The sequence below is a fragment of the Cynocephalus volans genome, chromosome 7 (genome assembly GCF_027409185.1).
Source record: "Cynocephalus volans isolate mCynVol1 chromosome 7, mCynVol1.pri, whole genome shotgun sequence".
In the NCBI taxonomy this organism is placed as follows: Eukaryota; Metazoa; Chordata; class Mammalia; order Dermoptera; family Cynocephalidae; genus Cynocephalus; species Cynocephalus volans.
Window position 1 is genome coordinate 34,425,228 of NC_084466.1, and position 23,558 is coordinate 34,448,785.

The following is a 23,558-nucleotide window of genomic DNA, read 5'->3' on the forward strand; positions in this document are numbered from 1 at the left end:
TCCCCACAAAATATTAAAATCTGCACTGACAATGTTCATCCACAAATGTGTTCCTGGGCAAGAAGTTACTCAAGTTCTAGTGGTGTTTCTAAATGGGACCTAAACTTTGCTGTAAAACTAAAACCTCATTTCTTACCAGAAGTATTTTATAGAAAAATAATTTTTACAAATGTGAGTATTCTAAGTCTATCTGTTTGAGATATATATGCCCTGAAAAGAACACAGCAACAGTAACCATTTCCACAATTGTAGTGAAACATATATATGGTATTCGTCCTGTTTATGCTGCACATTCATGCATGACCTGATATTGCTGAAATAGAGTCTTTATTTCTAAACATTCCAAAACAGCAGTATACACAGTAACAAATATTAAGTCATATAATACTCTAAGAAAGCATTCATTAGTGCAAATGGATTTTGTAAAAGGTCTATCAAAAAGATTTATTTGCTTTAAAATGCATTCATTTCCAGAAGCATCGTTAATAAAACATTACAATTTCATCCTTTATAGTAAAGTATTGAAAATCAGTTGTGGTATAGTAGCAAACATTGCAGATATTAAGTGCAATGAGCTTGTGATGCCATTATAAATATGAAACTCATGTATGACAATAAATTAACAATGAAAAAGACAAGACCATTTAACTCTGCTGTCTGGCTATCTCCTTGCAATGCTTCAGATTATGTTGTGCTCATTCAACATAAAATTATGTCTCTCAAATTGTACGATGTATTTTTGCTGATATATCCCTAAGCTAAAAAAATAGTACCTTACCACAAAAATATTTTTATGGCACAAAATTTAAGTTGTTCCATAGTGGTTCACATAGGTGTAAAAAGAAATAGGCACAAAAAAATAAAATCCCTGTAAACTATAAAAAAGTAAATTTCAAAGCATACGTTATAGAACCTAGTTGTAAATATGCAATGTATTAAAATACTGAACATGTAATGAGAAGATGTCTAGAACACATAAGTAAATTGAACAAGTTACTTTAAAAAAAACTCATATGGCAAAGCATTATTGATACATCTCAATTCTTTCAAAAAGGATTCAGGTACAGAGCAGTTCTACAAAAACTTCCTAGATCTAAGTGTTGTTAATACTGCCACCATGGATTTTGAGAATGGTGCAGTATGTCAGGCAAATATTTAAGTGCAATAATTAGTCTCTGGTGATTGGTCCATTGAAAAACAATGCAGTAAATATGTTAAAATGCACAGGGGAAAGAAAAGCCCAACACCCTGTCACCCAGCCAGCTGGGGGACACACCCTCATTTCCACTTCTTTCCCATTCTTCAAGGGCACATAAAACCGCATCAGTAGCAACCGTCTCTCCAATTCCCATCCCTCAGAGTACTGAGTGAAGACAGAGGCTTTGGAGGCTGAAGGAAACTATAAAGGGATGAGAAAAGGAAATAGATCGTTAATAATCCCAGATGTCATACCACTTACTCTGATCTGCTTTCCCATCAACGCTCCTCCACCCCAGTTAATGACAAGATACTGTCCCTGTCACAAGTGTACTTGTGTTTCACTCTGGCCTTTACAACATGCTCACCTGCTGGAGCCCAATGCCATGACTATTGTATGTGCACACGTAAATTTGCAACATAAATTAAAAGGAACAATATCCTTAATATAATGAATATTCTAAAATCAGAAAGAAAAGACAAAGTCCTCAATATAAAAATGGCCTAAAAACATAAATGGCTACCTCACTGAATACAAATAGCAAAGAAATGTGAAGAAAGTTTGTTTATCATGTTAAAAGAATGATAATACCCAGTGTTGGCTTAAGGTTGGGGGAACAGACCCTTATCATATAGGCTGACAGTGACAACCTTTCCTGGAGTTTTAGTCTGGAGACATATATCCAAAAACTAATGGATGGTTCACAATAACCTATACACATCAAATAATGTGATTCCATTCAGCCACAGACATGATGACACAGCTCTGCATTTACTGAGGAGAAGCCAGAATGTGTGTTGAATACACATGTGCCAAAATGATTTCTATCTGGGTGGTTGGGTTATGGGTCAGCCTTTATTTACACTTTTGTTTTTCAGTAGTTTCTGCATTTGTTTTGGATCTGAGCATCTATTACTCCTAATCAGAAAATTTTAAAAAACACAAAAAAGTTTTACTACGGTTTCCTCCCTTTCCTCCTTCACATTCTAAGTTCTTGGAAGAGTTGTCTGTATTTACTCTCTCCATTTTCTCATCTCCAAATTTCTCCTCAACACACTCTTATGGATTTTTTACTGTAAGACACTCCAGGACATCCAGTTCAAGAAGCTTATCATGACCATGAGCTGGTCTAAAATGTCTCCTGCAACCTGGAATTGTGAAGATAAGAAAAAAAAAAAAGTTCTACCAGGACTATACCAACCTTACCAGCCAATAACGCCCCAGCTAGATATCACTAAGATCCTGTTGAAACCAGGAGTGTGGGGGGAGGGTGTGCATGGGCACGCATGCCTAACACATTTTTAGACATTTTGATAAAAAAAGATTGATTGATTCAACAAATATTTGAGACCCCACCCTGTGCTGGACATAGTTGGTGGCATTGGGGATGTTCAGCAGTGCAAAGAATCAATGACCCTCACCTCATGGAGCCTACAGTTTTGCAGAGAGGCGGTCCCTAAGCAAATAGCTGAAAGAGGCAGGGAGCAAGCCCTGGAGAGCGAGCTCAGCTAGTAAATGCAAGCGAATGCAAGCGAATGCAAGCGAAAGCAAGCTGGGCGGCAGGAGTGAAGTGACAAAGGAGTAAGGGAAGAAAACGAGATCAGAGAGAAGGGGACCTGGCCAGGCAGGAACTCCCGTCATTTCCAGAGGGAGGAGAACACAAGTCAGGCCATAAAGGGCGGTGAGCTGCTATTACGGTTACACTGAGCTGAGGAAAAGTCAGGGTGGTTCCGGGAGCAGTGTCTAAGTTCCAGCTGCAAAGGAGGTTATGCAAACAAATAAAGACTCTTACCTTCTAACGGGCTGTGCAATTTTGCTTCGAGGCAGGTTACTGCCATTTATTGCCAGTGAAGGTCTTGGAAGTGCACTGCGGCCTGTGATTCCAGAAGCTGCAGCTTTGTTTGGTGTGGGGATTCCTGTGTTGGAATATAACTGCAAGCCGTTGGATAAAGGCATGTTACTGCTGCCTTGAACGGTGGGACTCACGTAGGCTGTGGCTTTCAGAGGCTGTCGGACTGACACTGGGAAATGTCCGACACTGTGGACTCTGTGTTGAAGCTGTCCTGGTGATGGAACTAGAAGAGAAAATGATATTCATGAGGAACCTTCTACTGAAATTCCAACTCAGGAAATCCCTGTTATATCAGAAGATCTTATATTGTCTGAGAGTACAATACACATAGGAGATAAAAGAAAATTACAGGTTCCAGATAGGACTTAGTAGTGGAAAATTCTTTTTTTTTTTTTTAAGATTTAATATTGTTTATTTTAAAGTCTGCTACACTTTTATGACTTTTATTCTACTTGTTGTTGTACCTTTAATTCTTTTTTTTTTTTTTTTTATTTTGTCGATATACATTGTGGCTGATTATTGCTCCCCATCACCAAAACCTCCCTCCCTTCTCCCTCCCCCCCTCCCCCCCAACAATGTCCTTTCTGTTTGCTTGTCCTATCAACTTCAAATAATTGTGGTTGTTATATCTTCTCCCCCCCCAGTTTTGTGTGTGTGTGTGTGTGTGTGTGTGTCTGTGTGTGAATTTATATATTAATTTTTAGCTCCCACCAATAAGTGAGAACATGTGGTATTTCTCTTTCTGTGCCTGACTTGTTTCACTTAATATAATTCTCTCAAGGTCCATCCATGTTGTTGCAAATGGCAGTATTTCATTCGTTTTTATAGCTGAGTAGTATTCCATTGTGTAGATGTACCACATTTTCCGTATCCACTCATCTGATGATGGACATTTGGGCTGGTTCCAACTCTTGGCTATTGTAAAGAGTGCTGCGATAAACATTGGGGAACAGGTATACCTTCGACTTGCTGATTTCCATTCCTCTGGGTATATTCCCAACAGTGGGATAGCTGGGTCGTATGGTAGATCTATCTGCAATTGTTTGAGGAACCTCCATACCATTTTCCATAGAGGCTGCACCATTTTGCAGTCCCACCAACAATGTATGAGAGTTCCCTTTTCTCCGCAGCCTCGCCAGCATTTATCGTTCATAGTCTTTTGGATTTTAGCCATCCTAACAGGGGTTAGATGGTATCTCAATGTGGTTTGATTTGCATTTCCCGGATGCTGAGTGATGTTGAGCATTTTTTCATATGTCTGTTGGCCATTTGTATATCTTCCTTAGAGAAATGCCTGCTTAGCTCTTTTGCCCATTTTTTAATTGGGTTGCTTGTTTTCTTCTTGTAAAGTTGTTTGAGTTCCTTATATATTCTGGATATTAATCCTTTGTCAGATGTATATTTTTCAAATATTTTCTCCCACTCTGTTGGTTGTCTTTTAACTCTGTTAATTGTTTCTTTTGCTGTGCAGAAGCTTATTAGTTTGATATAATCCCATTTGTTTATTTTTCCTTTGGTTGCCCGTGCTTTTGGGGTCGTATTCATGAAGTCTGTGCCCAGTCCTATTTCCTGAAGTGTTTCTCCTATGTTTTCTTTAAGAAGTTTTATTGTTTCAGGGTGTATATTTAAATCCTTAATCCATTTTGAGTTGATTTTAGTATATGGCGAGAGATATGGATCTAGTTTCATTCTCCTGCATATGGATATCCAGTTATCCCAGCACCATTTGCTGAAGAGGCAGTCCCTTCGCCAGTGAATAGGCTTGGTGCCTTTGTCAAAGATCAGATGGCAGTAAGTGTGTGGGTTGATTTCTGGATTCTCTATTCTATTCCATTGGTCAGTGTGTCTGTTTTTATGCCAGTACCATACTGTTTTGGTTATTATAGCTTTGTAGTATAGCTTAAAGTCAGGTAGTGTTATGCCTCCAGCTTTATTTTTTTTGCTCAGCATTGCTTTGGCTATGTGTGGTCTTTTATTGTTCCATATAAATGTCTGAATAGTTTTTTCCATTTCTGAGAAAAATGTCTTTGGAATTTTGATGGGGATTGCATTGAATTTGTATATCACTTTGGGTAGTATGGACATTTTCACTATGTTGATTCTTCCAATCCAAGAGCATGGGATATCTTTCCATCTTCTTGTATCCTCTCTAATTTCTCTCAGCAGTGGTTTGTAATTCTCGTTATAGAGATTTTTCACCTCCTTGGTTAACTCAATTCCTAAGTATTTAATTTTTTGGTGGCTATTGTAAATGGGCAGGCTTTCTTGATTTCTCTTTCTGCATGTTCACTATTGGAGAAAAGAAATGCAACTGATTTTTGTGTGTTGATTTTGTATCCTGCTACTGTGCTGAAATCATTTATCAAATCCAACAGTTTTTTTCTAGAGGTTTTAGGCTGTTCGATATATAGGATCATGTCATCTGCAAACAGGGACAGTTTGACTTCATCTTTTCCAATCTGGATGCCCTTTATTTCCTTCTCTTCTCTGATTGCTCTGGCTAGTACTTCCAACACTATGTTGAATAGGAGTGGTGAGAGTGGGCATCCTTGTCTAGTTCCTGTTCTTAAAGGAAAAGCTTTCAGCTTTTCCCCATTCAGGATGATATTGGCAGTGGGTTTGGCATATATGGCTTTAATTATGTTGAGATACTTTCCCTGTATACCTAACTTATAGAGGGTCTTTGTCATGAATGAGTGCTGAACTTTATCAAATGCTTTTTCAGCATCTATAGATATGATCATATGGTCCTTGTGTTTTAGTTTATTAATATGGTGTATCACATTTATTGATTTGCGTATGTTGAACCAACCTTGCATCCCTGGGATGAATCCCACTTGATCGTGATGAATAATTTTATGTATATGTTGCTGAATTCTGTTTGCTAGTATTTTAGTGAGGATTTTTGCATCTATATTCATCAAGGATATCGGCCTGTAGTTTTCTTTTTTGGTTATATCTTTACCTGGTTTTGGTATCAGGATGATGTTTGCTTCATAGAATGAGTTTGGGAGATTTGCGTCCGTTTCAATCTTTTGGAATAGTTTGTAAAGAATCAGTATCAATTCCTCTTTGAATGTTTGGTAAAATTCTGCTGTGAATCCATCTGGTCCTGGGCTTTTCTTTGTTGGGAGCCTTCTGATAACAGCTTCAATCTCCTTTATTGTTATTGGTCTGTTCAAATTTTCTACATCTTCATGGTTCAGTTTTGGGAGCTTGTGTGTGTCCAGAAATTTATCCATTTCCTCCAGATTTTCAAATTTGTTGGCGTATAGTTGTTTATAGTAGTCTCGAATGATTCCTTGTATTTCAGATGAGTCAGTTGTAATATCGCCTTTTTCATTTCTAATTTTTGTTATTTGAGTCTTCTCTCCTTTTTTTTTGTTAGCCATGCTAATGGTTTGTCCATTTTATTTATCTTTTCAAAAAACCAACTTTTTGATTCGTTGATCTTTTGAATTGTTTATTGGTTTTCAATTTCATTCAGTTCTGCTCGGATCTTAATGATTTCTTTCCGTCTGCTAACTTTAGGTTTGGATTGTTCTTGTTTTTCTAGTTCTTTAAGGTGAAGTGTTAGGTTGTTCACTTGCCATCTTTCCATTCTTCTGAAGTGAGCATTTAATGCAATAAATTTCCCCCTCAATACTGCTTTTGCAGTATCCCACAGGTTTTGGTATGATGTATCATTGTTTTCATTAGTCTCAATAAATTTTTTGATTTCCTGCTTGATTTCTTCTTGGACCCATATGTCATTAAGTAGAATGCTGTTTAATTTCCATGTGTTTGTATAGTTTCCAGAGTTTCGCTTGTTATTAATTTCTAGTTTTAATCCATTGTGGTCTGAGAAGATACATGGGATAATTCCAATTTTTTTGAATTTATTGAGACTTGATTTGTGACCTAATATGTGATCTATCCTGGAGAATGATCCATGTGCTGCTGAGAAGAATGAATATTCTGAGGTTGTTGGGTGGAATGTTCTGTAGATATCTGCCAATTCCAATTGGTCTAGAGTCTTGTTTAGATCTTGTGTTTCTCTACTGATTCTTTGCCTAGATGATCTGTCTAATATTGACAGTGGGGTGTTCAGGTCCCCTGCTATTATGGTATCAGTGTCTATTTCCTTCTTTAGGTCTAATTGAGTTTGTTTTATAAATCTGGCTGCTCCAACATTGGGTGCGTACATATTTATGATTGTTATGTCTTCTTGATGGATCAGTCCTTTTATCATTAAGTAGTGTCCCTCATTGTCTCTTTTTATGGTTTTTAGTTTAAAGTCTATTTTGTCAGATATAAGAATAGCTACTCCAGCTCGTTTTTCTTTTCTGTTTGCATGGTAAATCTTTTTCCAACCTTTCACTCTTAGTCTGTGTGAATCTTTATGGGAAAGGTGGGTCTCTTGTAGGCAGCAAATAGTTGGGTCCTGCTTTTTGATCCAGTCAGCCAGTCTGTGTCTTTTAATTGGGGAATTTAAGCCTTTTACATTGAGTTGTTATTGAAAGGTGTTGATTTATACCTAGCATTTTATTGGTTGTTTGGTTGTCTTAGGTGTCTTTTGTTCCTTGCTTTCTGATTTACTGTTTGGTTTCTGTGTTTGTTGGTTCCTTAGGTTGTAGATAGTGTTTTTGTTAGCTTGTTTTCTCTTCATGAATGCCATTTTTATTATACTAGCAGGTTTAGATTTTTCTTGGGTTTTTATGGCAGTGGTAGTTATTTTTCAGGAACCAAACCCAGTACTCCCTTGAGGATTTCTTGTAAGGATGGTCGTGTGGTAGTGAACTCCCGCAGTTTTTGTTTGTCTGAGAAATATACTATTTGCCCCTCATTACGGAAGGATAGCCTTGCAGGGTAGAGTATTCTTGGCTGGCAATCTTTGTCTTTTAGTATTTTGAAAATATCATCCCATTCCTTTCTAGCTTTTAGGGTTTGTGATGAAAAGTCTGATGTTAACCTGATTGGGGCTCCCTTATAGGTGATTTGATGCTTCTCTCTTGCAGCTTTTAAGATTCTCTCTTTATCTCTGAGTTTTGCCAATTTGATTATGACATGTCTTGGAGAAGGTCTTTTTGGGTTGAATACATTTGGAGATCGTTGAGCTTCCTGGATCTGAAGATCTGTGATTTTTCCTATACCTGGGAAGTTTTCTGCCACTATTTTGTTGAATATGTTTTCAATGGAATCTCCATTTTCCTCCCCTTCTGGAATACCCATGACTCGGATATTTGATCGCTTAAAGTTGTCTGATATCTCTCTCAGATTTTCTTCAATGTCCTTGATTCCTTTTTCTTTCTTTTTGTCTGCTTGTGTTATTTCAAATAGCCCATCTTCAAGTTCAGAGGTTCTCTCTTCAACTTCGACAAGCCTGCTGGTTAAACTCTCCGTTGTGTTTTTTATTTCGTTGAATAACTTCTTCAGTTCAGCAAGTTCTGCTACATTTTTTTTTCAGGACATTGATTTCCTTGTACATTTCCTCTTTCAGATCCTGTATACTTTTCCTCATTTCATCATGATGTCCAGCTGAGTTTTCTTGTATCTCATTCAGTTTCCTTAGAATTATCACTCGAAATTCCTTGTCAGTCATTTCAAGGGCTTCTTGTTCTATAGGATCTAGAGTTTGAGATTTATTAACTTTTGGTGGTGTACTTTCTTGATTTTTTGTATTTCTGGTATCTTTTTTTTGGTGTTTATTCATTGTGGCAGGGGGTTTCATAGTCCACCGGTTTGAGACTAATGACTAATTAGGATGTTGCTATGGTTGCCAATTTGGTATGGCTACCTCCGTGACTGCTCAGTTGGCCTCTAGTGCCTTGTGTGTGTGGTTGCCTCGGGTCTTGGGCTTCTCCGGGGAGCCACCTTTCTGGTCAGCTTGGACTCTGCTGGGCTGGTGGATCACGTACCACAGGGTGTGTGATCTCTGTTGAGCTTTCACTTCCTGTGCAGGACTTCTCCCTGTTCCGTGTGCTCTGGCCCAGGCTGTTAGATCGTGCAGTGGCGACCCCACCGGGTATGTGGTTTCTGTCGAGTCTCCGCCTCTCTAGCCGCACGTCTCCCCACTCTGTGCGCACTGTGCTGGGCTGGGGCGTGTCTTCTGCACCCCTCGTCTGTCAGCTGTGCCTTCAAGACCCTGCTCGGCACCGCCTCGCCCAGGAAGTCTGCCAGGTTTCTGCTAGGCACAGACGACCGGTCTCTCTGGGTGCCTTTGTAGCACTGTGTAGATCTTTCTCGGGTCTTGTTCACCTTTGTATCACCCCCGGTATAAACCAAATCTAGCGCCCACCTGCAGCCTGCTCTCCAGCAGGTTCAAGCGGACCTGGGAACTCTCCTACCACACTATTCCCAACCAGAAATTCGTCAGGCTTTTTTCCAAACTGGTGGTCGCAGAGATGGTATCTGCCTCCCAGTAACAGGGAGTTTACCTGGGGCCGGAGTCCAGGGTGTGGTGGAGTGACAGTCGGCCTACCCGTCCTTCCTTGCCCTCCCAACACTGGCTGGGGACGCCCCCCGCCACCAGCCCCGCCAGAGAACCGCGGAGGGAGTGGGAGGAGAGGCCGGTCCGCAGGTTCCAGAAAGCCCCGTGCCAGGCCAAGCAAGTGGGAGGGCTCAGTGATGGCCGAGCAGGGCGGGGCTGCCCGCACCTGGGAAAATGGAGGCAGCACCGGGGCGGTGAGTGGCCTGTTGGTGCAGGCGGGAGCCTGGTGGGCATCCGCCCCCCAAACAGAGCTGTGCCAGGTCGGGCGCTCACTCTGTCTCTGGTTTGCCGTCTTCCCCGTTCTCGGCCGCTGCCGCCTCGGGCTGTTCAGTCGCGGCGCGGTTCGGGCGCTCCCAGGAATCTTCTTTAATGCTGGCCTGAAACCTCGAATCCTGAATAGGGCAGCTGGCCGCCTTCAGTGCGGCCCCAGCCTCCGGGATCCTGGCTGCATCCACAGCAGCCCTGGCGCCGTGTTCCCTGTTTCGAGACTCGCTTTTGCAGCTAAGAAACAGTTCTTTTCCTGCTCCACATTTCAAAGCTGTTGTCTGTAAGTGAGGCAGCCTCTCCTGCTGGGGGCAAAGTGGCGGTCATCCCCCACGACCGGCCAGCAGCGGCAGTCCTCCCTTAAGAGATGGCGAGAGGAATGTCCACAAGTTTCCCAGCTGCCTGAGGCCCAGTGGCCACCTTTTCCACCTCGGCTACTCCGCACCAGCCGCCGCAGCCGCCGCCATCTTGGACCCCTACCTTTCTAGTAGTGGAAAATTCTAATTCTTGACAAGAGTCTCCTATCGTGTCAATCGGCAACATTTAAGAGTGTGTAACTCTGTTCAGAAGCCAGTTCTAAGCACAGCCTCCTTTCCTTCAGCAAATTTGATAAACTGGGTTCTTAAAAGACAAATTCTTCCTTGCTTACTTGGAAGACATTAGGATTTCTTGATGATTGCTCTGGGGGATGGTTTCATGAAAATTAAACAAGGGGGCAATTTAACAGTTGTAATTATAGAAAGGAAGAAAGAAGTGATATCTGTAAGCACAAAGAGCTTACAGACATATTCCTTAAATAATATCCATTACGACATTTGCCTGTCTCATAGAGTTGCTGGGAAGATTAAATAAATTAATCTACAAAAAGCCTTACAATGGTGCCTGGTACTCAGTAACCAGTCAAAAAGTACTAGCTATTATTACCTTTATAACAGCAGCAAAATCAATAAAAAGAAGGGAGCTCTCTGGGTAAGAATCCTTAAAAACTTCATCAATATACTGGCCCAACACTTTGTATCATTTCACATTAAAAAACAGCAAACTGTTAGACAGAAATTTTAAAATTTTATGTTTCCTTTCTCCAAGGAAAAAAAATTAATCACAAATTTAACAGAAACTTACACACATAATTCTGCCTGTTTACTAATTATCCTAGCTTTTGCTGCCTAGTGCTTGCAATTCAGTTAAACATGAACACACCATTTTCTAAACCAGTTTAACTGATTTCGAATTACTTAATCATAAAATATATAATAAATATCTTTTTGAAATAAAAATAGGAGGGGAGAAAGAAAAAGAAATGTACCCATAATTTTATTAGTTTAACATCTCTTGAAAATATTTCTTGAATATTTTTTCCCAAGTATACTTTAGGTAAAAACTACACATAGAAATGCTGATGTATGTGTACAAAATTAGTAGTCAAAAATTTAGTGAAAACTAAATCTATGTAAGATTCTGCCATAGGTCTGTTCTCATTTAGCTTTGTGATAACAATAAATTTATCTCGGTTGAATAATCATCTCTAATTCTTCCCAATCAATTCTACCATTCCTTAATTTGTTAGTTTTTAACCATGCAAATTTGAATATATTAGTTCATCAACTGTAACAGGTCCACTGCACTAATGCAAGATGTTAATAATAGGGAAAACTAAGTCAGTAGGGAGGCTGACGGGTTATATGGGAATTCTCTGCACTTCCTGTTCAATTTTTCTATAACCCTAAAACCAAAACTTATTCAAAAACAAATAGTCTGTTATTTTCAAAATACTCAACATATGAATTTGGCTCGATTTCTTTTAAGTCTACAGCTCAGTGAATTTTCAAAGTGAACACGCTCACGTAATATGTCCCTGAGCGAGGTGTAAGGCATCACCAGCACATTACGAGGTTCTCTTATGCCCTCGTCTCTCACTACTCCCCAAAGGTAGCTGTTATTCTCGCTTTTCTCACCAGAGACTGGTTATTCCTATTTTGAGCTTCATAGAAATGGAATTACACAGTATGTTCCCTTTTGCATCTGGCTTCTTTCACTCAACATCATGTGAGATTCACCTGTGTTGTTCTATTACTATGTGGTATTCCATTACATGAATGTCAAAATGTATCCTATTCCCCTGCTGTCCAAAGGCTGGGTTATTTCCAGTTTGGAGTTTTATGAACCCCCAAATTTGAACCCACTCAAATTTGTTTTGGTGATTATATACACTCATTGTGTAGGGTATATATCAAATTCTATAACTATGAGGATAATGAATTTTAGCAAAGTCACTGGATACAGTATCAAAATACAAAAATCAATTGTATTCTAAATACCAGCAAACTAGAACTAAAACTGGAAAAAATTACTATTTATAAGAACATTAAAAAATCAAATACGTAGGAATATATCAAACTATAAAGATATAAAACCTCTATACAGAAAGTTACAAAACACTGCTGAGAGATATAGAGACATAAAAGAAGACCTAAATCAGTGAAGGGCTATTGTATGTTAATGGATTCGAAGACTTAATATTGTTAAGATTTTCACAAAGTTGATCTACAGATTCCGTGGAATTCCAATCAATTTCATTTGAAATGAAACTACAGGACTGTAATGTAGGAATAGTGTCCTATTATCTCTCCTACACACAAGATAGATAACTGTCCTTGATATTTTTTTTTAAAAACAGGTGAGTAACTAGTTAAAATTAATAGGCATAATCTTAATTTGACAAGTGAGAAAAAAGAATCAGGAAGAATACATAACTTGCCCAAGAGTTTATGATTAAGGAAAGACCCAAAGTGAGTTCTCTGTCTACAGCAGTGTTCCTTCTAGACCACGTTACCTTTCCAGCTTTCTCTTTGTTCTTTCCAGAAAGTAAAATGGTCCAGAACTACGGATCTTCACGATATAAACTCAGAATGTATAAAGAACAGTGGTTTAGGATACTCCGGAAAGCAAGTAAATGAGAGCAGAATCCTAAGATTTGAAACAAAAAGTTATGACCGACCTTCTATTACACATTAACACTCTTCTCAGGAGTCTTCTCTCAGTATTATGGTGACTAACAAATGATTTTTCTATTTTCTTCATTTCTTTTACATTTACTAATTGGAATTCTACTGAAAGAAAAATTTCCCCATCTTTTCCATTTACTGACTTATTCAACTAAGCATGATCCCATGGCTATTTTATTCTATCAGTTATAATCCATTATTATAAGTACATACTCTATGGCTAAAATTGTCCCTGATTTGGCCATTGGGAGTTTCTTCAAATTAGTTCCTATATCCTTTTGACATGTTTCCATCATTTTTTGAGCACTTCAATCAAAGCTGTATGTTCTCTGTAGTGAACATTCTATTCTATTTTGGGTTACATACATTTTTCTGGTACTCAAATCATCTTATTAGTGCACGCTGAATTGGAGTCAATGAAAATTCCCAATCATTACCACATTTGTTATTGTCCAACCATATTTCTCCCACCTTTTGTAACTCAAATATAAAATTGTATATTTCTCTGTTAAATCTCTTCATGATATATTTGGCTAATTGTCCTATCTTCCTGACATACAATTAGTTAGTGGTCCTCTCAGTTTTACACCATTAGCAAATTTTATAGGTTGTCTCTGTGTCTTTACACAAGTCATTAATTCAAATATTTAACAGGTCAAGCCCTAAGATACAACCCTATGAAATTCATTCATTCAAGTATTTACTGAGAGTTCATTATGTTCAGGCAACTTTCCAGGCACTGGAAACAGAAAATCGAATAGACTATGGTCCAATCCCAGGGGGAGATTACAATCTAGTAAGGAAGACAAACATACCAACAGTAAAGCATGAGACACTGAATAAAAGAGGTAAGCACCAAAAATCTAATCCACACTAGACTTGTTTGGGGGGTATATGGGAGAGTGTGTTTGGGTCAACGAGGCAATGAAGACTTTTCCAAGGGTATTTGAGCTGCACTATAAAGGTAAATAGGAGTAAACTGAGTAAATCAGGAAAAAAAGAACACCAAGCAGAGGACAGCAGGTGAAGACGGAATATCACAGCAGTTAAAAGCACAAGCCTTGGGGGTAACCTGACCTGTGTTTGAATCTCCACACATCCACCTGCATGACTGTGGGCAAATCAGTATATAACCTACCTAAAACTGTTTCCTCATCTGCAAAATGGGAATGATGATAGAAACTACCCCACAGAGTTGTTGGTGGAACTAAATACAGTGAATATAAACCAGTTAGCACAGTTCCTTTGACAGAGTAAATGCCGTCATTCAGTTGCTAGGAACGAAGACATAAAGAAATGAAAGACCATCACGTGCTGGGGAAGTACTACTTGAGACACAAAACTGGGTTAGAGGGAGAAGGGGCTACAAACCACTTCGGATGCAGACTTCGACATATCTGCTTGATGACTCTTGGCCAGTATACTCTGAACACACTTCGGGCCTCCCAAGTTCGGGAATATGAATACTGGGACTATGACCGCATGTCTTCCTCCTAGGGGTCAGTGTAAGACATAACTCCAACTACCCATATGGATAGCCTGAGTAGGAATGGTGGAGGAAAAGTCTGGAACCACCACATCCCCACACAAAGCAGAAACACACAGCACTAGGTTCGACAATCACTACGTTGCTAGTTGCTGGGTAAAATGTATAGAAAGTGAACAAGCGATTGTGTGGTAGGCTGAAACGGAGTAGATAAAACTACTTTAGACACACTGAAATACAACTTCATTTGGGAGGGGAAACCAATAGGGACTGGTGAAAAACGAGACCAAAGTAATAGCTAGACAGAATTCAGTGGGCTTCGTCAGGGTAAAGGTATCATCAGGTAGACAGCTATACAGAAGGAGATCTGCAAAGAAGAGAGACTTCTGTATGATGAGTGGATAAATCAATCACCATTTAGTACTCACATACTTCATTGCATACTTCATACTCCTTGCATATAAAGGACTACACACAGTTTACTATAAATTGGTAACACAGGCTCTGGTTACTACTAAACTATAATGGTGAAATACGAAAATACTACTAAATTATAATGATGAAATATGAAGAACAAGTTACAAGACAAGAAGAAAAGTTCCCTTTAGTGTTCCTGCAAGTAAAAAAGAAATGGAATAATAAGATATTTTCTTAATGATGTTATCATTAGTTACAAATTACAAAAAAATAATTATTATACTTACTACAAGACTGTATTCTTGAAATTCCATTTCCAGCTCCATGCAAGCTTGAGTCAAAACTCTGGCTGTTTCGTACGGTGACTGGAGAACTAACATTGCTGCTAACAGTGGTTGTACTTGGCATCCGGGCTAGATTAGGCATACTTCTTCGGAGCTTATCTGGGACAGAAAGGAACTTTGCTAAGTTAAAAACCACAAATTTTATGCCAATAAGAACACTAGATTCCAAAAGTAAATAAATAAAAATGACCATGTGAATTACAAACAAACAGAATTAACCTCTTGTATAGAAAACCCTACTTTCCAACCAAACCAAGAGTTCCACTAAACAGCTATATCAAATAAGGCTGTAAAATAATCTTACAGCCCTTTAATTTTTAAACACTAGAATCTATTACATGTGTATTTAAAAAAAGACCTAGAGGAGTAAAAACTACTTATTGAACCTTATGCTAACATATTGAAATGGAATAAATAAAATTCCAACTTGAGATGTTCTGAGATATCCACTCATCACATCAACATGACCACATTAACTTCTGGAAAGCTTTAACTGTCATGAGCAGGCCACCAAATGTCTAGAGGCTTGGAAAAGACCAAGAGAATGCTTAGACTTCTCTCTCCTTGCTAACCACACCTGCTGCCACCAAGGGGCAGCAGAGAATCAAGCACTTCTCACTGCTGCTGAGATCTGAAATGAGCCACAAGACAACAACTCTAAGATAGTTTTCTCTTTATTAATACATACCCCCAAAAAACTAAAGTACATGTCATCGCTCAAGCTCAGAAAACAAAGGATATATTTGAATGCTAAGTTAAAGCCCATTCAAGCACAAAACTGGATTCTTTTCTCTCTCTCCTTCACATAAAGCTCCTTCAGCATTACTTAATGTCTGATTGTGGCGCTGTAATCCAGGCATCTTGGAGAGTCTCCTAAGAGTCCCCTCCCCTCTTCACTCTAGACTTCAAGGCCCACCAATTCTGCCTTACATATATTTAGTCAATCTCCCATTACCACCTAGTTCAGACCTTATTATTTATCCCCCACATTTTCATGAAGTCTTCTTAATCAGCCTTTTTGCGCCTTGTCTTTCTCTTCCAATGTGTCTTCCACACTGCAAGTTCCACTCTTTCCAGAGCACAAGCATGGATCTGGTCACCACCCTGCTTAAATTCCTCCAACTCTCTTCCTCACGTAGGTCTGCAAGCCCCAGCCCCTGAGCAGGGCCTAGATGAGGCCTTCAAGGAACAGGCTCTGTACACATACATCTCTGGCCTTATCTCCTGCTACCCCCACCATCATCACTCAGCCTGCTCCCAACCACAGGGGATGAAGGAAGTTCCCAAATATGCCATACTCTCTGTGCCTGTGAGCATGCAGGTCCCTTCCACTTGGACACCCTTCCCCACTTTGTGGAAGGAATGAACGAACAAGGAAACTAGTATTTATTGTGTATATATTAAATGCCAGGCACTCTATAAGATGTTGTGGATACCGCACTGTATTAGACAGGTACAGTCCCCAATTCTCATTGCATTTATAGTCTAGCATTTCTCAATTTTTTTTTTTTTTTTTTTGCATTATTGATTCTAAGGAGAAAAACTAAAATAAATTTAAATTTAGTTTCTTGCAAATGAAAGAAATTAAATATTAAAGAATAACATTTTGAAAGGTAGGTGTGAACTTTGGAAGATCACAAACCATTGTAATATCTAATATTTTCTTCATCTCTCCAACTCTACAAGGTATTTTTCTCTTTATTAACATACACTCCAAAACACTGAATTACACATATCAGGACATTCATGCTCGTGGTCATGTCCTTTCAAGCTAAATCAGAAAACAAATAATATATTCAAATACTAATTCAAATTCCATTCAAGGGCAAAATCAAACTCATGTTTTCTTTGTCCCCCTTCACACTGTTCCTTCTATGTTACCTATACCCATTAGTTGTAGCCCTGCCTAGCAACTTTTGCCCCCTTGGGGTAGTTCAGGGAAAAGACAGAACATTAAACAAGTATAATAAGTATACATAAATAATATTTATAATAAGAAAGTATAATAAGAAATTGTAGAGAGTGCCATGACAGAAGACCAGAAAAGAGTTTTATCCACCTGGCTAACTCTTATTAATACTTTAAGAGTGAGTACAAATATCCCCTCCTTAGAGAAACTTTTCTATACACCTCCTGGCTGGGATATCAACTGCTCACACATTTCCTCATTCTCTGTAATAATTCTAGAGTAATAATGCTCAAATACTGCCACTGCTAGATTTCTTGACTATTTTCCCAATTACCTCCTTACTATTTTTAACAATCATATGTCATATATTCCCAAATTATTAAAGTTCCTAGCCCCATGCAGCAGGCATTTAATACATTAGCAGAGGGTGTGTAGAGGAAATGAAGAATTAAAAGAAAAGGTATATAAAGTCTTAGAGCCTACAATACATAGACTTTTTTTTTTTTTTTTTTTTTTAAATAGCAGCTGGCCGGTACAGGGATTGAACCCTGGACCTTTGTGTTAGCAGCACCACATTCTAACCAACTGAACTAACCAGCCGGTTCCCTAGATCTTTTCAATATTACAAAAACTGGTGTGAAAAACTGAGCCTTTATCAGTATGGGACTAAATTACTCTCACTATACATATATTTTAAGCAGCAGGGAGGCAGAGGGAAATAATTAGATGGTATTGTTTAGAGATTTATTGAACTGCTACATTTCTTTTTAAAATTTCGCTCTACTTAACTATAGAAGTTTTCACATATATATAGAAATACTGAAAAATAGTATAAACATCTGTATGTTTTCTACCTAGATCTACTTTTTTTTATTTTGCCATATTTAATTAATCTCCATATATACATTTGTTTGCTTTTGTTAAACAATATAAAAGCTCCAGACATCTTGACAATTTAACCCTAAATGCACATGGATCTCCTATGAATAAAACTCTATAGAATCACAATATTGTTATCGCATATAAATTAAGAACGTATCATAATCCATACACAAAATTTTCCAAACATCTCAAGAATATCTTTTGTAAGCTTTTCCCTCTAAACCACAATACAAACAAGGTTCATACATTACACTTGGTTGTTATGTCTCTAATCTCTGTTCATCTATATGCATCAGTGTTTAAAACCAATCTTCACTAATATTTAGGCACAAGTCAGTTTCACAAAGCTTTAGCCCTGAAATATGCTCTTAAGAATAAAGCCTTCCAAGTGTAAATATTTAGGACACTATTCCTCTGAGAGCTAAGCTGTGATCTCCAAGTCGTGTCAGACCATCTGGCAATGACGTACACTTTCTTGTCTAACAACTTGGAATGTATTAATAACCACAAATGCTTTACAGTTCAAGGAACCCTTCATAAGAAATCAGCAATTTAATCTTCAAGGACTGAGATGCAGCAGAAACTGGGAGAATAGAACGAGGAAAGAACTCAAATGAGTTTGCTCATATTAAAGAGGCAGCAAGAGTCTCCACTCTATGGAACAAAGACTCGAGAATCTTTAAAGATTCTATAAAGGAGATAGTTACCCACCAAACAGGTACATCTATAGTTAACGCAGTGTCTAAGGGAGGTCCTCACACTATACAATGACTACATCGTGCCACTGATAACCCCTGCCATACCCTAAAAATTACAGGAAGGTTCACAAAGATTTAGAAAGATTTAGTCATTTTTGGTATCTGACAAGTTATTCCAAATATGTTCCTTTTAGTTCTATAACTTTCAGAAATATTTCAGGAGCTCTTATGAGCCATCTCTTTTGAACTGAGGAGCCATGGAAGCAGTTAGTATAAATACACATTTCTAGTTTCTTTTCAAATGGATTTTTAAGTGGATTAGTGATTTAACAACTAATTATTTTCTTTCATCTATGTTATTTTGGTAATTTAGAAAAACATTTAATAGATTAGTTTCAAAGTTACCATTCCTATTTCACAATTTTGTTCAAATAGTATTGTGGTAACAAATGAAGGCTTGGATATCTAAGCCACATGTCAATAAAAGTTTAAAAGAAAAGGGGAGGGGGGATGGGAGACCTTTATTCAGTACATCCACTCCAGAAAACATAACATTCATTATTTTATTTATTCCTTGTAACATATTTAGGTTGGAAAAATATGCACCAGATAGTCTGATGTGAAATTATACCTGTTTTCTAAAAGACAGACATTATCTTGTTCACATTTTATATCTAAGGAAACCAAAGCTTACAGTCTTGAAAAACCTCTTAAGCAAAAGAGGTAACTGGTAGGACTGAACTGAAACACGGTCTACTGGACTTCAGAGCTTGTGCTTTCAACCCTTAGGATAATTAGTCAGAAATAGTATTCAAAAAATTGCCTTTTTATTGTATTTTCCTTTGTATGTGGGAACTAGACCTTTTAGAAAAAGTAAAACTACCACAAACAGACCCTAAACTGTGGTGGGTCTCCACTTACCTATGACGAATACCATCGCACAGGTTTAAAGGAAACTTAATCCTTTTCAAACGGGTATTTAATGACTGAATACCACTTTTCTAAGGTGCAATGAACAGTGGTGTGGGGGAAACTGATCCCATAGATAATACTGATCAAGATGCAGAGCTAGCATCTGCTTGATAACTATAACATCCTAAAACATCGACTAAAGACCTTTAGAGAAACAACTGCAGGTGCTCTCTCAATTTTAATATGATACTATGATTTCTGTTAAGTACATGGAATACATTGTCTTTCTGATATTATGAGCTTTACTAGATTAGTCACTATGACATTCTTTAGCTGCCACTCTTTTCAACTTGAAATCTGAAGGTACTAAAAAAGAAATAAATTATGAATATAAAATTTTAAATATGTTCAAATGATTTCTCAATTATCATAAATGATACAAATACAGAGGAAGAAAAGGTAAAAACTAAAAACATAGTAATGACCGATCACTGATACAATTTGTATTTGACAGTAATATTTTTAAATACTGTTTTGATCACTTCTGGGTCGGGCTTTGAAAAATGGTGCCACATTAATTAAAAGCTATAACTGTATAAATATGTATTATTTTTTAGTGGTTTGTTTAGTATTATATGAGATTTGTGTGTGAGGGTCTGGCTGATCTTTAGTTCAAAAGCACACCAGGCGTAGAATATTACATAATTGCTCTTCCTATATAGTTTTTGGAAGTCAAGCAGTCTGACTCCTAGAAGGGGATGGAAGAGAGGTGATTAACAGAGAAACAGAAAAAAACATAAAAGCCAATGACACATTCTCCAACCATGCTGATACTAGGACAGATCAACTTCCCACTACCACGCCAAATATCATCTCTATATTCCCATTGCTACACAGATCTTAATTCCAGATGTCAGTAAATCAGAGGAAAAGAAACATCCCAAACTTTCTCTAAATCTGGATGTGCAGGAGCAGCAGCGTCCAGGCTTACCATCACTCTGTGCTAGGAACAGGCAGTTAAGAGACTAGAGGCTGCACAACAGGTGAGGAACAATGCAACTCAGAGCCTCTAACTGCACGGGGCTCGGCCATCCACTCTCAACTCGCACAGCCCTGCCCTACAGCTGTGTAGCAACAGCATAAAGACGCGGCCCATCCACAACTCATTCAGAGCCAGCTACGCCATGGTAGTTTTTCTTGAAGCCATAAATCTATAAACCTGGGACACACAATCAGGGATGGTCAATTACAGATGCAAATTTAGACCAAACTGATAAGGTCTTGAGGATGAACTTAATTCTGAGAAACACTTACCAATTATTTACATTGACCTTAAAACCATTTCATATCAAATACCAAGAGGGCATACGACCTACCTCCACTGGTCCTATTTGGTTGCTGATCTGGAGTTTGGGCTTGAGGTGAATAACACTGTTGCTGCTGGTAATTATTTGAAGGAAAATACTGGGAACTAGGGCTCCTCCTACACTCCCGAATGTTGGAGAAAGTCTGTGAATGGGGAATTCCTCTTTGGAAAGGTGAACATCTTGGGAGACGAGGCTGGGGTGGTGGCAAATGATCAAATTCTTCCTCATCCTCCAGACTGTATCGATCGTATTCTTGATCACTACATGTCCCTTTTTTTCCTGAACTCAATGACACACTGGAACTATGTCTTGACACAGATGCTGAAGTAGAAGCATAATCTTGCCTGAGACCTATACAACAAACAGTATTATCTTATGAGATATTTTGATCTAGCTAAAATTAAATTACAATTAATCAAATATTTGATGAAAATTTGTGCCAAATTATTCGAATAGACTCATTATCTTGTTCTTAAGTTTTTTAAATCCCAAGAATACACATTTACCTACCAAATAGATGTCTAATATTAGACAATCTTGTTTTGCAAAAAGACTGCTCCAATTTCAATGAAAATTAAATATACCTACTACAATTCATCAATCATTATCTATTGATTTCCCCAAACCATCCCTGTTCAAATCTGGACATATTTAAGAGAGAACTTAGAAAGAAATATCCATCATTGTTATGAGTAGTTTGCTATGAGTTAGAATGAATAAAATAACCAAATCTCTGCTCCCTTAGGAAGTCAGTCAATTTCCCACCCCCAACTGTAGATCACAGAACTGGGCTAAGCTTGTCAAAACCAAAAGGAAAGTTTAAAACCTGAGGTGAGAATATTTTCTAACAAGGTCACCTCTCTTTTGTTCCTTTTTACTAATATTATCACTTTCAAAGCATACTGATGCTTCCATACTTCATAGTTTTAGGTCATCCTAAACAGCAACCATCTAAAAATAGTCAAACTGTAAGTTTCTCATTATTTAATTCATTGTAAATACCATTTTTTTTAAGTAGTCTATTCCTGACTACTTCATTTCTGAAACTGACATCTATTTACCGTACATTTTTAGAAAGAGTATTTACAATTACTGTTACTAAATAATAATATGAAATAATAACTTTTCCCCTCAAAACAGATCTTATTAAACCTAGCATAAGCCTTACCATGTTTCTCATGGTAGACTAATTCTTAAAGCAAGAAGTTATTATGTTTAGATGATACTTGGCTGTTTCTACTTATGTTGACCTGAAAAGAGAACCCCAAAACAAGCTTAGCCCAGTTCTGTGATCCACATCTTGCTGTATCACTTGATACCATTCCTGTCTTTGAAGGAGTTTAGTAGCAAATTATTGGTTACAACTTTATTGCAGAACCAGTGAAAAACTCCTGTTTCCAATTATCTTCTCTTCCACAGGACAGTATATGATACTGATATACTTATTCCTGAAAAGTATATCAATGCATTTTTATTTGAATTTTTATTAAAATAGCTGTAGATTTGCATGCAGTGCTAAGAAATAACTGTGACTTTGCCCAGTTTTCCCCAGTGGTAACATTTTGCAAAATTATAGAATAATATGACAACCAGGGTAATGGCAGTGATATAATCCCCCCATCTTATTCAGATTTTCCCAGTTTTACTTGCGTGTGTGTGTTAGTATTAAGTTCTACACAATTTTATTACCTACAGGTTTCATATATTCACCACCACAAAATACCGAAACAAATAAATCCCTTGCGTAGCCCTTTTAGAACCACATCCACCTGCCTCCCAAGATTCCATGCCCCAATTCCTAAACCCCAACAACCACAATCTGTCCTCCATTTCTAAATTTTGTCATTTCAAAATGTTATATATATGGAATTATACAGTATGCAGTTGTGTGTATCAATAGTTTGTTCCTTTTTACTGCTGAGTAGTACACCAAGGTAAGGTAGTACCACATCCTGTTTAACTACTCACCTTCTGAAGAAAATCTAAGCTAACTCCAGTTTTTGGCTATCACAAATAAAGCTGCTAAGAACATTCATGCACAGGTTTTTGTGTGAACATAAATTTCCACTGCTCTGGGATAAATGCCCAAGAGCGCAGTTTGCTGGGCCAAATGGAAGCTGCATGTTTAGTTTTTTAGGAAACTGCCAACCTGTTTGTACAGTGGCTACACCACCAATGTCTATGTACCAGTATATTTTGATGAAAGTATGTCTTAACACCTTTTGATGTGAGAAGCATAACTGCTCCACCTACAAAGTAGGACAGTATGAGACAAAGAACCTGTCTGCCTATTACCTGGAGCAAAATGCCTGAACCTCCCTCCTTCCCCCCCCCCTTTTTTTCCAAGTGAAAGCCTTGTTTTTTTAGTTTAAAAAGAACATACTTTCTTCTTGTAGACGAGCCATGATCTGAACATCAGTGAGGTCCTGTAATTTATATCCCATGGAGATAGAATCATCCTCCAATTCTGAAGTACTCAGCTCACTGTCAATAGATGACTGGGGACTGAGAGGGGAGCCCCTGGAAGTATAACCTAAAACACAAAGGACATATGTTTATTATTTAATGTAAAGAACTGATATCTATATATGCTTTACAATTCCTGCATAAACTGTTGGCAATTTTTTTCCTATCTTCATGTCACAAAAAATAACAAACACATTACCACTTGATGGTCAGACAATAAGCATGGCCTCACATGTTCATAGTTTATATATACAAAACCATTTGTTTACTATTTCTTCAAATTCAATTT

The 23,558-nt window shown here is 37.9% G+C and overlaps 1 protein-coding gene across 5 annotated transcripts in view; it reads right to left on the minus strand.

Annotated features, from left to right (window-relative positions):
• Positions 1 to 1,323: 1,323 nt before the first annotated feature.
• SLAIN1 (SLAIN motif family member 1) overlaps positions 1,324 to 23,558 on the minus strand; it is a 63,099-nt gene continuing 40,864 nt past the window's right edge. For 4 of the 5 annotated variants that reach the window (XM_063103396.1, XM_063103394.1, XM_063103395.1 and 1 more), the window contains 5 exons: positions 23,187 to 23,336; positions 20,813 to 21,154; positions 14,979 to 15,134; positions 2,991 to 3,273; positions 1,324 to 1,399 (listed from right to left, as the gene is read on the minus strand). In XM_063103396.1, coding sequence (XP_062959466.1) covers positions 1,324 to 1,399; positions 2,991 to 3,273; positions 14,979 to 15,134; positions 20,813 to 21,154; positions 23,187 to 23,336 — 1,007 coding nt within the window. Of the gene's footprint in view, positions 1,400 to 2,990; positions 3,274 to 14,978; positions 15,135 to 20,812; positions 21,155 to 23,186; positions 23,337 to 23,558 lie in introns of those variants that run through there. The other variant, XM_063103397.1, reaches the window with a different exon arrangement.